The sequence below is a fragment of the Scardinius erythrophthalmus genome (assembly GCF_964197995.2).
Source record: "Scardinius erythrophthalmus genome assembly, chromosome: 8".
Classification (NCBI taxonomy): domain Eukaryota; kingdom Metazoa; phylum Chordata; class Actinopteri; order Cypriniformes; family Leuciscidae; genus Scardinius; species Scardinius erythrophthalmus.
In genome coordinates this window covers 11,685,540-11,700,930 of record NC_138228.1, presented here as the reverse complement: position 1 = coordinate 11,700,930, position 15,391 = coordinate 11,685,540, and the positions used below count along the sequence as shown (strand labels likewise).

At 38.0% G+C, this 15,391-nt stretch overlaps 1 protein-coding gene across 2 annotated transcripts in view; it reads right to left on the bottom strand.

Moving 5' to 3' along the window:
* Positions 1–214: 214 nt before the first annotated feature.
* Positions 215–15,391, bottom strand: part of LOC308694598 (hydrocephalus-inducing protein homolog) — a 50,994-nt gene continuing 35,817 nt past the window's right edge. For both annotated transcript variants that reach the window (XM_081372202.1, XM_081372203.1), the window contains exons 20-33: positions 14,391–14,534; positions 13,848–14,161; positions 10,223–10,345; positions 9,023–9,185; positions 8,715–8,924; positions 8,477–8,617; positions 8,201–8,375; positions 3,677–3,810; positions 3,388–3,521; positions 3,176–3,312; positions 2,778–2,899; positions 2,188–2,379; positions 1,619–1,768; positions 215–523 (exon numbers count right to left, since the gene is read on the bottom strand). In XM_081372202.1, coding sequence (XP_081228328.1) covers positions 389–523; positions 1,619–1,768; positions 2,188–2,379; positions 2,778–2,899; positions 3,176–3,312; positions 3,388–3,521; positions 3,677–3,810; positions 8,201–8,375; positions 8,477–8,617; positions 8,715–8,924; positions 9,023–9,185; positions 10,223–10,345; positions 13,848–14,161; positions 14,391–14,534 — 2,274 coding nt within the window. In that variant the 3' untranslated portion in view covers positions 215–388. The remainder of the gene's footprint in view (positions 524–1,618; positions 1,769–2,187; positions 2,380–2,777; positions 2,900–3,175; positions 3,313–3,387; positions 3,522–3,676; positions 3,811–8,200; positions 8,376–8,476; positions 8,618–8,714; positions 8,925–9,022; positions 9,186–10,222; positions 10,346–13,847; positions 14,162–14,390; positions 14,535–15,391) is intronic.

Sequence of the window (15,391 nt, the reverse complement as noted above, 5' to 3'; positions counted from 1 at the left end):
TTCGGGGGAGGTATGAGTGAACTCAATCAAGCTGCCGCCATGTCACCGGAACCCCTAAAGTCATAGTTGAGAAATAAGATTCTTTGGGAGAAATAAATATTTAAATCTCATATATAAATGAAGTAATTAATAGCATAGCTCAGATAATGTATTTTTGGAAATAATTATAAAAAATTAAATGGTAATGTTAATTTCAGAGGAAACAAACAATGCAAACAATGAATCAGACTATTTTAATGTTGAGCAAGCAATCTCATTGGCTGCAGGATCAGCAGAGGCCAATCAGCTTGTGCCATGCAGTAATAATGTGATTCCTTGCAGACTGCATTTAAAGGACCAATCAGCCTGCACCTTCTAGACTCTAGAGTTTCATGACTGAAATGGATTTTTAGGGTAGGATGGATGCCATATCTAGTTCTGAGGAGGAAAACTCCTGAGGCTCTTCTCCTTGTCCTTGGGCCAGCAGCAGGATCTTCTGAGTGCTCTCAGCCACTGTTATCACTAGTCTCTGACTGTACGTCCTCTGAAGGGAACACATAAGAAAAGAGGAAGCAATCAAGCTTATGAATAAAAACATACAGCTGGCCTGCATATCAACTGCAGGCAACACAACAATATATTGGAATTATTCATAACTAAGTCATGATATTACGGCACTCAATAGAGGTGGCTTCATCCTGATTTAAGGAATAAAATTCATGGTAAACTGATGTGTTAGAAATATGATAATGTTCTTTGTCACTTTAAGTATTTTAAATATAAAGTGTATTTGGCTAAAATATAGTTAGATTGACTCTTAAACTGAAGAAAACATTAGAAAGTCCCATTCATCACTATTTATACTACTTTATACTACAACAGTTTAGGGTTGATATGATTTTTTCATGTTTTTTAAAAAAATGATCACCAAGGCTGCGTTTATTTGATAAAAAATACAGTAAAAAAAAAAACAGCAATGCTGTGAAATATTGATATAATTTAAAACAACTGTTTGTTATTTTAATTGTATTTTTTTTCCTGTGACTGCCAAGCTAAATTTTCAGACAGCCATTACTCCAGTCTTCAGTGTCACATGATCCTTCAGAAATCATTCAGAAACATTTATTGTTGTTATCCATGTTGAAAACAGTTGTGCTGCTTAATATACAGGGTGGGCCATTTATATGGATACACCGTAATAACATGGGAATGGTTGGTGATATTAATGATGGTCCTGTTTGTGGCACATTAGTATATGTAATGGTCACCACCCATCTTGAGGAGTTTGCCCCCTCACATATACTAATGTGCCACAAACAGGACTTTAATATCACCAACCATTCCCATGTTATTACGGTGTATCCATATAAATGGCCCACCCTGTATTTGTGGAAACTTTTATGAATAGAAATTTCTAAAGAACAGCATCAATTTGAAATCTTTTGTAACATTCTAACATTTTTCTTATAACATTTTGCTTCACTGTAACTTTTGATCAATTTATAGCACACTTGCTGAATAAATGTATCAATATCTTTACAAAAAAATCTTACTGTTCCCAAAATTTTGACCAGTAGTGTATATGAAAAACTAATAATTGTGTAAGTATACAGTATCTAGTGTCTGTGGTTGACTTTACCCCCTCTGCTGGGCTGAATTTGACCTGCATGTTGGTTCTGTCACCAGGATAGAGTGTGCCATCAGAGGGTAATAACTCAAAGACAACAGGAGGAGGTCGCTGTTTCAGCAGAGCCTGCCATCTGAGGTGCACTGGGGTGTTTTTGTCAATCTAATCACAAAACCAAAACAGAAAACAAAATATCTGGGATAAATTTCCACTTATTTAATCAAAACAAAAACTAGATATTTTATCCGAGGAAAAAACATTATAACAACAAATGGTAAGAGCACTGAAGTAAACCTCATAGTGCAGCCTGATCTAAAACTAGAAGCAGCAAACATGCCATAAAGACAAATGAATCTCAGCCCTACGGCCAACATGCTTTAATATCCAGTAGATATATATAATTCATTACTAAACCAGCTAATAATGATGGAAATGAACCTCAGACCCAGCATTAAATCAAAACGGACTCCTATTTACTTTTTCAATACATGATCATATTCATTCTGTGAATAAATAGTGCATATTATTCAAAAGAAAAAAAAATACTTTGGCCCTTTGCTTGTAGTGTAAAAGGCTTGTACCTTCTTTGGCCGTTCCTCCTGTCTGATACTCCACTCACAGGGCACTAGCCCGTTATTGTACAGCTGGACCGTGATCACCTGGCACAGGCCACACTGGATGGTGTCGAACTGCAGTGTGTCTGTTGACACTGTGAGGGAGGACATGGTGACCTCTGCACATAAACACACCTGCACTTGGGGTCCCTTAGTCACCTGTCAAACACACAGGAATTAGTGACACAGAAAATCAACAAAGGGGCTATAATGTACAATACACATAGCGGTGTGTACTGTACAAACAATATGCAAAATGTATCAAATTCACTGATAAATTGTAGCTAATTGAATACATTTTTATTACAAATATTTTATATTATCAGCATAATAATACATGAGAAGTTGAATAAAAATGTAACAAATTTTAAGATTCTACTTCCATTTGTTAAATGAAAATTTATATTTATTTATTTTGTCATAACATTTATTTGTATTAGATTTTTCTGCACAAGTCTGTATGAGTGAATGATTATGATGGCATGAAAAGTCAATATTTTATCTTCATCCTGTACTTCTTTGCTTGTCTCAGATATTTAATGTTGCTTTCATCAAACCTGTATGGGCATAACTGCATTGATCTTTCCCAGATTGGCCTCACGGGTATCAAACTTCACTTCAAACGTCTCTGTCTCACAGAAGGGCAAATTCTTCACCCTGTCCAATTCTGTACTAAACCCTGTGAGAGAAAAAAAGAATGAATATAATGCAGTGGATCCTCAATAAAGCTATAATGAACAATTCTGTTTTAGGCTTTGCCGATACTAACATACTGGAATAGTAACACTCATAGAAAAAGCTCAATTTGAATCAAGCCACAAGCTTCATGAAGAATCTAAACACATCACAAAGATTGACACCTACTCAAACATCTGTTTCACTGAAATGGATGATGTCCAGAACAATAATCCCTGGTTATTTTAAATCAATTGAACATTCTGCGGTTTGGACCAACCTGTGCCTGCCAATGAGCCTTTGTCAGCTCTGAAAGATACAGCCACTGGACAAGTGTTGGTTATTTTGACAATGTGGGTCACGATGCTGCCATTGATGACATACCCAAAGTTCAGTGTGTACTCAGGCAAGATTAACCTAAAGAGAAGGTCTATCAGACACACGCATTGATCACTTGTAAAAAATGAAAGGCTTCTACATGAATAGACTTACTTGCACAGCTTCTTGAGCCAGTTGTTCGGGGACCCAGTTGCTCTTAGATCAGTGACTTGGTGCTGTTTCTGAACAGCCATGGCATTTTCCTTCACAAGGAGTCGTTCTAACTCCATCTGCAGCAGGGCATCATACTACGGCACACGTATAAGGACAGTATTTATAGTACCACACACAAATATATACATACAAATGTAATGATGGCTATTCTAATGGGAGTTTAACAGATTACACAAGTAATTTATGGGTAAGCTAGGAAGAGGAATGTCAAATTATCACAGACACTCACAGTGTGAATGTAGTCGTCTTCAGGTGGCATCTCCTCCTTTACTGTGACAGGCCTGCTCAACACCCCTTCCCTTAATTTCTCATTCTCCACCGAGTCTTTTGCCTCCTCTAGCAAAGAACCGTATATCTCTGCATCTAGCCAGTGAACAGAAAACACCTTAATAAGGTTTCATAGCCTCTTCCGAAAGCCCTATTCAAATGAGATTTCATTTCAGAACATGTGTGTACACAAATGTATTACTTTGGATGTCTGTAATTTTGTCAATTTGAACAGGATGCACAATGTTTGCAGGAATTTCAAAGATACAGTGAGGAAAATAAGTAATTGAACACCCTGCTATTTTGCAAGTTCTCCCACTTGAAAATCATGGAGGGGTCTGAAATTGTCATCGTAGGTGCATGTCCACTGTGAGAGACATAATCTAAAAAAAAAAATCCAGAAATCACAATATATGATTTTTTAACTATTTATTTGTATGATACAGCTGCAAATAAGTATTTGAACACCTGTCTATCAGCTAGAATTCTGACCCTCAAAGACCTGTTAGTCTGCCTTTAAAATGTCCACCTCCACTCCATTTATTATCCTTAATTAGATAGTGGTGCAACGGATCATCATTGATCCGTGATCCGTTCGGATCAATATCTTCGGTTCGGCACACACGTGATCCGCGGATTGATTTATGAAAAAAAAAGAAAGTTGTGCGCATGTTCAGTCCACACACAGCGTGGTCATGGCGAGCGGAGGAACGGAGGAGCTTGAACGCCCCGCATCATCTAATTCCCCTGTATGGGAGCATTTTGGCTTCCCTGTCAACTATAATGATGAAGGAAAGAGGATAGTGGATAAAACCGTGACGGTGTGTAGGCACCGTGGCACAAGAAAGCCATATGACAGTAGGGCTGTCAACGAATATTCTAAATTCGAATATATATTCGAATAGTTTTAAAAAACAGAATATCGAAGGTGAAAATTAATATTCGAATGTGGAAAAACGCCCGCGGTAGCAGAGCCGCGGCTGTCTGCTTTGTGAGTGGGCGCGTTGCCTGAGGGATCAGGGACAGGTCATTTTATTTAACGTTAAACAGAAACATTACTAAAGTGTAGGAAGTGTAGAGTGTGACGCCTCATTCGCGCCACAAGATCTCCAGACGCGCGTAAACACGTCTTTACATTGACTTAACTTTGAAATCACTCGCGTCAGACGCTCTATTCGCGTTTGGTGTGAACGCAGCATGGGTGAGGGCGAGAGAGAGAAAGAGGTCTGTGGTCTTGGCCATTAGTTGATTTACTTGATTTTGTGTAGGTAATACGTTGTCAAATATGTTTAAACTTAAATAAACTATCTATACAAGTAGTTATGTCTCTTTTGTATTAATTTGTCCTGTTATTGACATAATGCGCATCATTGACAAAATGCACAACCAGATGTTTGAATAGTTCGAATATGTGTTTTTTTAGAGGGAATATTTTTGAGCATGTTTAACAGCCCTATATGACAGTGGAAACACATCAAGCATTGGTCCATGTTTAAAGGAATGTTGCACTTTAAGTTGTTTTTCATTAATTATGTTAAAAAGAAGATATTATGCCTTGTGCACTTTAAGTTGATTTTATATATTTTATTTTAATAATTTAAAAGTGTTAATAAACAAAAAAAAATATTTTTTTTGCTGATCCGAAAAATGATCCGATCCGTGACTCTGATCCGAGAAACGATCCGAACCGTGAGTTTTTTGATCCGCTGCACCCCTAAAATTAGATGCACCTGTTTGAGGTCGTTAGCTGCATTAAGACACCTGTCCACCCCATACAATCAGTAAGAATCCAACTACTAACATGGCCAAGACCAAAGAGCTGTCCAAAGACACTAGAGACAAAATTGTACACCTCCACAAGGCTGGAAAGGGCTACGGGGAAATTGCCAAGCAGCTTGGTGAAAAAAGGTCCACTGTTGGAGCAATCATTAGAAAATGGAAGAAGCTAAACATGACTGTCAATCTCCCTCGGACTGGGGCTCCATGCAAGATCTCACCTCGTGGGGTCTCAATGATCCTAAGAAAGGTGAGAAATCAGCCCAGAACTACACGGGAGGAGCTGGTCAATGACCTGAAAAGAGCTGGGACCACCGTTTCCAAGGTTACTGTTGGTAATACACTAAGACGTCATGGTTTGAAATCATGCATGGCACGGAAGGTTCCCCTGCTTAAACCAGCACATGTCAAGGCACGTCTTAAGTTTGCCAATGACCATTTGGATGATCCAGAGGAGTCATGGGAGAAAGTCATGTGGTCAGATGAGACCAAAATAGAACTTTTGGGGGGGGGGGGGGTTCTGCACATGGGACAGGGCGACTGCACTGTATTAAGGAGAGGATGACCGGGGCCATGTATTGCGAGATTTTGGGGAACAACCTCCTTCCCTCAGTTAGAGCATTGAAGATGGGTCCAGGCTGGGTCTTCCAACATGACAATGACCCGAAGCACACAGCCAGGATAACCAAGGAGTGGCTCTGTAAGAAGCATATCAAGGTTCTGGCGTGGCCTAGCCAGTCTCCAGACCTAAACCCAATAGAGAATCTTTGGAGGGAGCTCAAACTCCGTGTTTCTCAGCGACAGCCCAGAAACCTGACTGATCTAGAGAAGATCTGTGTGGAGGAGTGGGCCAAAATCCCTCCTGCAGTGTGTGCAAACCTGGTGAAAAACTACAGGAAACGTTTGACCTCTGTAATTGCAAATAAAGGCTACTGTACCAAATATTAACATTGATTTTCTCAGGTGTTCAAATACTTATTTGCAGCTGTATCATACAAATAAATAGTTAAAAAATCATACATTGTGATTTCTGGATTTTTTTTTTAGATTATGTCTCTCACAGTGGACATGCACCTACGATGACAATTTCAGACCCCTCCATGATTTCTAAGTGGGAGAACTTGCAAAATAGCAGGGTGTTCAAATACTTATTTTCCTCACTGTAGGTAATGCAAATGCTGAATTGCTTTCACACATAATAGACCTATTACCAATTTTGTTTAGAGAGTTGTTTTTCCCGCACCCTCTTACTCAAACTTGGCACTTGTCAGATTGAGGACACTCTAGCACTGTTTTTCAGAGAAACAAGTGTTTGAACAAGCATGTTTCCTAAATCTCTGCAAACAAATCATGGTATTTTTATGATTTAGTACAGTCAATCATTAGTACCTATGATTTAGGAATCTTTAAAGAAAAAGCAACAGTAAAACATTCAAATGGTTTAGTTCAAAATCAAATCATCTTACAAATTGCTATTACAAATTCAACAATCTCTTATTATAGGCCTTATAGTGTGACTTCGGCTAATGTCGAAGTATTGACCTTATGATGTAAAAATATCTCTTGCTCAACAAAGTCTGCTATTTCTTCTCTCTTTAGTACAAACTGCCTGTGTTAGTAAAACAAAGAATCCGATCAATAGGTAATCGGAGAGTCAATATCCTCAATAATAGTTGCACTATTTGCTCTATAACCACAAGACCTCAGTTCCCACTGAGAGCAAAACTGCTTGTTTCTAAGATAAATAGCATTCCTTCTGGCTGGCTGCATATCAGGCAAAAAAAAGGGTTTGAACAGTTCTAGCGCAGGGGCTAAGCTAGTCCAAGGTCAAGACCATTATGTCAGTCTGCAAGCTGGCATGGTGCGACTGTTTGATTAAAGGTTAGGCGAGCCAGGACGCAGGGCTGGCCTCCTTTCAATTGTATTTGATGAGAGTGAAAGTTGGACCATATTCAGGAATTTAAAACATCCTGGAAGAAATCTGCAATGTGTCCGACAATTTTGTGATGCTCTGTTGGCCTCAGAATGGCTCATTCATTTATAAGGTTCGATTAATTCAATCATATGAAGACGTGGTGTCTGACTTGGCAAATAACACGTTTTGTGCGAACCTTTCCTGAGAGCACACTTGTCCTCAACAAGCCACACAATTTGAGGTTCATAGCACAAAATTAAATACTTTGTGTTAGTTAGACGTTTGTTCAGATCTCAGATTTTTTTTAATGCTTTTTTAATTTATCTTTTTTTAATCTCTTATACTCACCAATGCTGCATTTATTTGATCAAAAACACAGTAAAACTGTTATCTATATTTATATAATTTAAATGCTATTTATTCTTGTGACGACAAAGCTGAATTTTCAGCATCATTACTTCAGTCTTCAGTGTCACACGATCCTTTAGAAATCATCCTAATATGCTGATTTGGTACTCAAGAAACATTTCTTGTTGTCAATGTTGAAAATATTGTGCTGATAATCTTTTTGTGGAAACAATGATACTTTTTTAGGATTCTAAAAAGTTGAAAAGTTTAGAAGAGCAAAATTTATTTGAAATAGAAAGCGTTTTGTAAAATTATAAAATTTCTTCATAGTGACTTGTGATCAATTTAATGTATCTTTCCTAAATAAAAGTATTAATTTCCTTTAAAAATAAAAAGCTTACTGACCCCAAACTTTTGAAAAGAAGTGTATGACCGACAGCAACTTACTCAGGTCTCTAGGAAGGTCCAGACACAGTCGAGGGAAAATACCCTCTCCTCTTACAGTAATGACTTCAGTCTCATAAAAGGCCACTTGCAACTGAAAGGTCTTGTGAAAGACTTCTGGAATTCCTGGAAGGTAGTATACACTGAGCCTCATTTCTGCATACGGCTCTAGGTGACCCTTCAGAAGAAACACAACCATGATGACACATGATGCACTTGGGCCACAAATTTGATAGGAAGAAAAGTTATCAGTGTTTTAAAACATGAAGAACATCTCACCTTGCTGGGAATGATGAGAGGCTGACCAGGTAACAGTTGCTCAAGAAAGAGTCCTGGTTCTCCAGTTAGAGAAGAGAAATCAAATCCGACTTTCCCTGTGTTCTTCAAAATGAGCTCTGCTTCAGCTACATGGTCAAACAACTATGAATATAGGGAGGAAAAACAACAAAACCCTTTCATCTATACAGATTGCTGCTGAATTAATCATATTGCCATTTTATTGAAAGTGTGAAGTTACCTGTAAACCAAAGTCAATGTCATTTGTGTCCAGTGTGTATGAAACAAAAGAAGCCTGACCCTTGAGTGTGATCTCATAGGTGGGCCCTCCTTCCACCTCACACAATGCCAACACATGCGTGTTGATGTCAGCGTGACCAAGAAATGAGAAGGTCACCAGCTTGGTGTCACCAGGCTGTAGTTCCCCATACAGTGAGGAGATATCAAACACCTATGAAATAGATGAGAATGAAAAATAGCAGCTTCAAAATGTATAATACTTTTAGAGAATATATCAACATATTGGGACGAATGCAAGGTTATACGGACCTCTTTCACACTCACACTTGGATGCCCATTGGCTGTGAGATTGATTGGTTTGCTTTCCAGCTCTGTGCTCACTGGCCGTGTTGAGTAGGTCCTATTCTGCTCTTGTCCACTACCATGATGCAATTCATCCTCTTCCAATTGAGGCATGATTACACCAGTCTCCCTGCAAAAATATAAACAATGACACATTATTTGTGGTTTTCACCAATCATTAGATCTCCATCTCTCTAACTTCACGTTCTTGTTCCGCCTTAAGGGTCAGGCGGAAACTAAATTGAGTCAAGATGGCCGTTAATTACAGAAAGCATTAAATAATTTAACAGGTGTAATTTATCAAAAGTTAACACAGAAAATCTCAGGCTCTGAAGAAAGAGAAAAGAATAGACTAAGTGCCTCATTCAGAATAAGTGTTGATGGAATCAATGCGTCATAATATTTTGCTTTCAGAAATAAAGCCAATCAAAAATCTTGTAAAAAAATTTCAGATGGAAGGTTGTATTGAAGCTGAGCAGGCTGGGACAGTGGGTGTCATTATAAATGGAGTCAGCAGGGGGCACTGTTAATCAAAAGATGTAACTTCAATTTTTTTGATAAACCCGGAGGCGATTGCTTAGTACAGATAATGAATAAGCTCCACAGGACCCCTGGAAATTAAAAACACCAGTCATATCTAGAAAAAAAACCCCTTCTAAAATCCATCTGAAAATGTACAACTTTTGTGCTTGAATGGTATTTGATTTAAAATGTGTGCGTGTTCAACAACATCTCTAGAACCAGGCTGAGGGCATAGAACAAATGACAGTGCTGAGAGCGTTTCAGATACCAACGCAGTGAAGGGAAGTCTGGTGCAGGTGTTCTCAAAGGCTGAAGTCTCTCAAGAGACATGTGCTGCCAGAAACACTCGCTACGCTAAACAAATGCACAGATAGCGTCTCACTTTTACCTGCCCTTCACGATATGAGTGCGTACGTGATGGGTGCTCTTGAGCAATCTAATGATTCTGTAGGAGGCTACGCTTCGTTCTCTCATTATCAACTTGGAGAACCAGAGAGGAGCTGAGGTAATACTCAAAGGTCTGCTAACATGATGAGATTCGGGTAAACATCCCCCTTTATATGTATCCTCATAATTCCTGCTTATTATCGGAGAGGCTTCAGGGAGTTGTCAGCCTCTAGTATCACACAGAATCTGTTCTCAGACCTGTTTGGGTCCATCTTGCCGTCAGCTTCTCTCTGCTCTAACAGCTCCCTCTGCGCCTCCCCACTCTCCTTTCTTTTCCCTCCAGCGTCTCCTTTAGTCCCCTGGCTCGTCTCGTTAAAAAACCTACCAGAAAAGAAGGAAAAAAGTAATCAGTCTTATATCAGCCGCAGACACCACAAGAAACTGTCCATCAGCAAGAAATCCACCATGTGCCAGGAGCCCGAATGGATCAGCCAAGTGGTCCAATAATAGCGGCTTTGCTCTTGGTTTAGTTACTGATAGGCTTTTAATTAGCAGGCTGGACAATGCATGCTAAAAACCCTGCGATAATGATAGGAAAGGTCATAGTCTTATTGGATCATGCACGAGGTGGGTTAGCGAATAGTAGTGTGGAAAGTGATTAATCTTCACTGGCTTGCACTGCAGCCCCACGGAGGATATATCGATTAATCCGACGCAGGACATGGCAGCCACTACAACAATTTAAAACTATAAAAACTCAACCCACAGCTATCAACAGCTGAGATTTAAAATGAAGCGTTGTGTAAACTATTTTATTTTCCAACCAGGAGACCATGAGTATGTGTGTGAAGCTGGAAGTGTGTTAAAGGGTAACTCTTGCCAAAATGCAACCAAGGGTCTTTTTGTTAATCTACCACAGGCAAACTTTCATTTAAAAGCATAATTAGAATGGAAACGCTACTTTTAAGTTTGACCGTATTTTCGCTTTCGGTCTTTTGAATGGGAGTAAATATGATAGCATCAAAAATCTCTATTTTTAAAACACTAAGAAGGCTCGACACAACATGAAACATTGCTCGAAGTATCACCAGGGGCTCTACACATGAACTCGAGCATTGAGAACATTGTTTGTGTACACAGAGTTTACTAAAAAGAAAGATTTTGAACAACTCAATGTAGCTGTTGTTGTTTCTGTCTGCCAGCATTTTGATAGTCAAAAATAGTCGATATATAATAGCCCCTGGTGATACTTCGAGCAAAGTTTCATGTTGTGTCAAGCCTTCTTAGTGTTTTAAAAATATCGATTTTTGATGCTATCATAGAAGTGCCCCAAGCACTCCTATTCAAAAGGTAATTTCACCGAAAACATAAATACGGTCAAACTTAAAAGTGGCATTTCTATTCTAATTATGCTTTTAAACGAAAGTTCGCCTCGGGTAGATTAACAAAAAGACCCTAGGTTGCATTTTGGCGAGAGTTACCCTTTAAATATACGGACCTATAAGACGAGATGAAAAACGCACACTGTTGCAATAATTAAATGTTAATTAAAACATGCAGTCAAATATAGCACAAAAAAATTAACCGCAAGATATTAACAATTCACTAGTATGTTTTTTATTATTGGCTTATTTCAAATAATAATCATACGACACAACAATGTCAAGAATTGTCCCGCTTGTACAGTTGAATCTGAACAGTGAAGTATAACTGGTAAATTGAATTAATTTGACCTAATGCATCCTATATATTTGAGATTAATCAGATAAATGCTGTATATACAACATAAATATATAATATTACAACCGTATTTGTACAAAATAACGGATAATGCACAAGTCATCCAAACCGTTTTACATTTTGGAGAACTGGTGGATAATTTGTGTGAATTTGTAGCTCATTCATTTGTTTTTGAGTGATCTGCTTATGCCCCACTGATTGCTAGGTTTAGGGGAAGACCTTTATTACTTTTCTAAAAAATCATATATTTCCATACGAATCACATCGTAAAAATTCATAGGAAATCATTACCTTGTAAAATAGTTCATGAGATCAGGTTGGCTAATCAGAATGTACAGTAAGTCTCTTCACAACACACTGATGATGAATTACTAAAAAACATTCACAACATTGTTTTAAAACTGTAAACTCAATGTTATTTTAGGACATCAGGTTTTACATCAAAAATGATTTTTAACATGTTTGTGTTAAATGTTAATAAATGTTTAATATATAAACTGTCTGAAAAATTGGTTTAGCGCTTTTTAATGACTTAATTTCAATGACTAAAATTTAATGGTATTTTAGTCAGTAAAATGGATTAAAATTACATCTATAATTACAGAATATGACTTCATTAAAAGACAAAAACTATGACTATAACGACTAACAAATTTTTAATATTTAAATATTTTAATTTTAATTGAAATTAAACACTGTTTCGACTCTAAAGACTAACTCAGTTTCTGCAATGGTTCCACTACAGGGCACTGAATGCTCTGTTTTAAAACACAGATCAAATGTTTGACAGCTATTCTAAGTTGCTCCATTTGAACACCTCAGAGACTGTAAATGCTGATGACCCATTATTTAATCACATGCTTCTCCACTATTCACTCCCATCAGTAAAGTGTGAGCTGTCAGCTGCATCAGTCTGTCATACATCATCACCTGTTTATTCAGTTATAGAAAGTTATTGCATTTCCTCTCAGGGCTTGGAAGGCTTGACTGGACATCTGTCTGTCTTTAACATCTGAGTGCTGAAATAAAGCATCGATTGCTTAATCTTTAGGGGCTTTTCGTTTAATTCCCTCCAATTTATTTATTTATTTAATGTTGTTGTTTTTTTGTCAACAGAAAAATCAATACTCCTTGAACATTTCTCTCAAGAATTCGCTTATGCAGCCTCTGAATTGCTAAATATCAGCTTAAGTCCATACAGTCTATCCCCATTTCTGCAGTGGACTACATTGGAGAGGTGTCCCTGTGCCCCTAACAATTTTAGTTATGGTTAGTTTGACATTGCTTAGAGCACCTTTAAAGGGATAGTTCACTTTGAAATTAAATTTTGGTATGTTTTAGCTTACCTCAAGGGCATCCAAGATGTAGGTGTCTTTTTTTCCGCAGTAGTTTTAATTTTGATATTTTTAGGTCAAACCGTTCTTGTCTGTCAGTCATTTAATGCAGGTCTATGGTTACTGTCTCAAAGAGCATGCACAGAGTCCAAATTAAAACAATTCCCCGTCGTCCAAATTAAACGATTCCCCATCGTAAGTACACATTGATGGCCTAAGACACGAAACGAGCGGTTTGTGTGAGAAAACGAACAGTATTTATATCGTTGTTACCTCTTGAACACAACCACATCCAAATGTGATCTGAGGGCGCGGGCAGGTATAGATATATACACTAGATGTCGCCTTGGCTACGGTTTCGTTCCAATGAACTGCAGTAGCAAAGGCGACATCTAGTGTATATATCTATACCCGCCCGCGCCCTCAGATCACTTGGACGCGGCTGTGTTCAAGAGGTAACAACGATATAAACACTGTTCATTTTCTCACACAAACCGCTCGTTTCGTGTCTTAGGCCATCAATGTGTACTTACGATGGGGAATTGTTTAATTTGGACGACGGGGAATTGTTTTAATTTGGACTCTGTGCATGCTCTTTGAGGGGGTGACCATAGACCTGCATTATATGACTGACAGACAAGAACGGTTTGACCTAAAAATATCAAAATTTAAAGTACTGCGGAAAAAAAGACACCTACATCTTGGATGCCCTTGAGGTAAGCTAAAACATACCAAAATTTAATTTCAAAGTGAACTATCCCTTTAAGTTTAGATTTATTATTTGATACTCAGGTTTGTGTTGTTCCTACCCAATATGGCATTGCTTTCGGTCTACCAGGAAGGCCCATCGGTAGGAAACACAGAGTGGGCTGCAGTTGGTCATGGTGAGTTTGAGACGGGATTTTGTGTTGTTGAGAATGCAGCCAAAGTCCAATGTGGTGCTGGAGAACTTGAGATTAGGGAAATGAACCTCACCCCTCAGCACCACCTGTTCCTGCTGAGGGTGGCCATGGTAGCAGAACTCCAGCACGTCCTCAACCACACGGGTGAGACGGTCCTGTCGATACATGGGGTTGAAACGCACCCACAGCTCTTTCTGAGCTCCGACTGCCAGCACCAGACTCTACAGAAAGAGAAGAACTATTAGACTTCGCCTGAAAGACCAAAACTTCAGATGCACGGGTCAAGTAATGGAAAGCATTAAAATCTAACCTGCACACTTGCATGCATAAATGTGCAACAATAGGATAAAATAAAATAAATGCCATTTTAAGGTTTTTATTTTCCCACTACAATGCAGTTACACTTGCCATTACTGGTAAACAAACAGCAACTATACTTAACCTGTTTACCTTTGAGGTTGTAAACAGTTCATCCCCGTCATAATCACACAATCCAAAGGGCTCACGCAGGGTCAGTTCCATAGAGAGGTTCAAGGAGGACACACTCTTTAGAACCAGCCTCTGATACAGCGGAACCAGAGACACATCTGGAGCCTGTGAGTCAGACAAACTCCATAAATATATTGGAGTTTATATAATATATTGGAACTATATTAGATAAAACAAAAGCAATAAAACACAAAATACAACCGTTCAGTTTGGGGTCTTTTTTTTTTTTTTTTTTTTAAGAATTAATACATTTACTCAGCATGGACACATTTATCAAATATCCTTTTGTATTAAGCTGCACAACTTTTTTCAACATTGATAATAATAAGAAATGTTTTTTGAGCACCAAATCAGCATATTAATGATTTCTGAAGAATCATGTGACTGGAGTAATGGCTGCTGAAAATTCAGCTTTGAATATTTGCAGGAATAAATTACATTTCTGAAATACTAAAATTGAAAAAAAATATTTTAAATTGTAACATTTCACAATATTACTGTATATACTGTATTTTATAATCAAATTAATGTAGCCTTGGTGTGCATAAGAGATTTTTTCGAAAACATTTATATCTTACCAAATATCTTACCAACCACAAACTTTTAAACGGTACTTTATATTTAAAATGGCAATACACAAAATCTACTGTGACCATACAAAGTACAAACTTGCACAGGGACGGAGACAGAATATTTCTGAAACTTTAATAATATGTGGTGAGGATGTGATATTGAGACCAGTTGTTATTATTAATGCTATTAGACAAAATATAACTTGCAAGGACAAATATCAATTATTTTTCCATGCCAATACTTAAAAGGCAAAATTCACTCTTTTATTGCAGTCTGAGTTTTCCCTCATCATCCAATTTCCTCTCATCTCTCTCTCTCTCTTTCTCCCCCATTCCCTACTCGCTCTCTTTAATTGCTTTATTCCTCCAAGCTCTACTAAGGGAGCATTC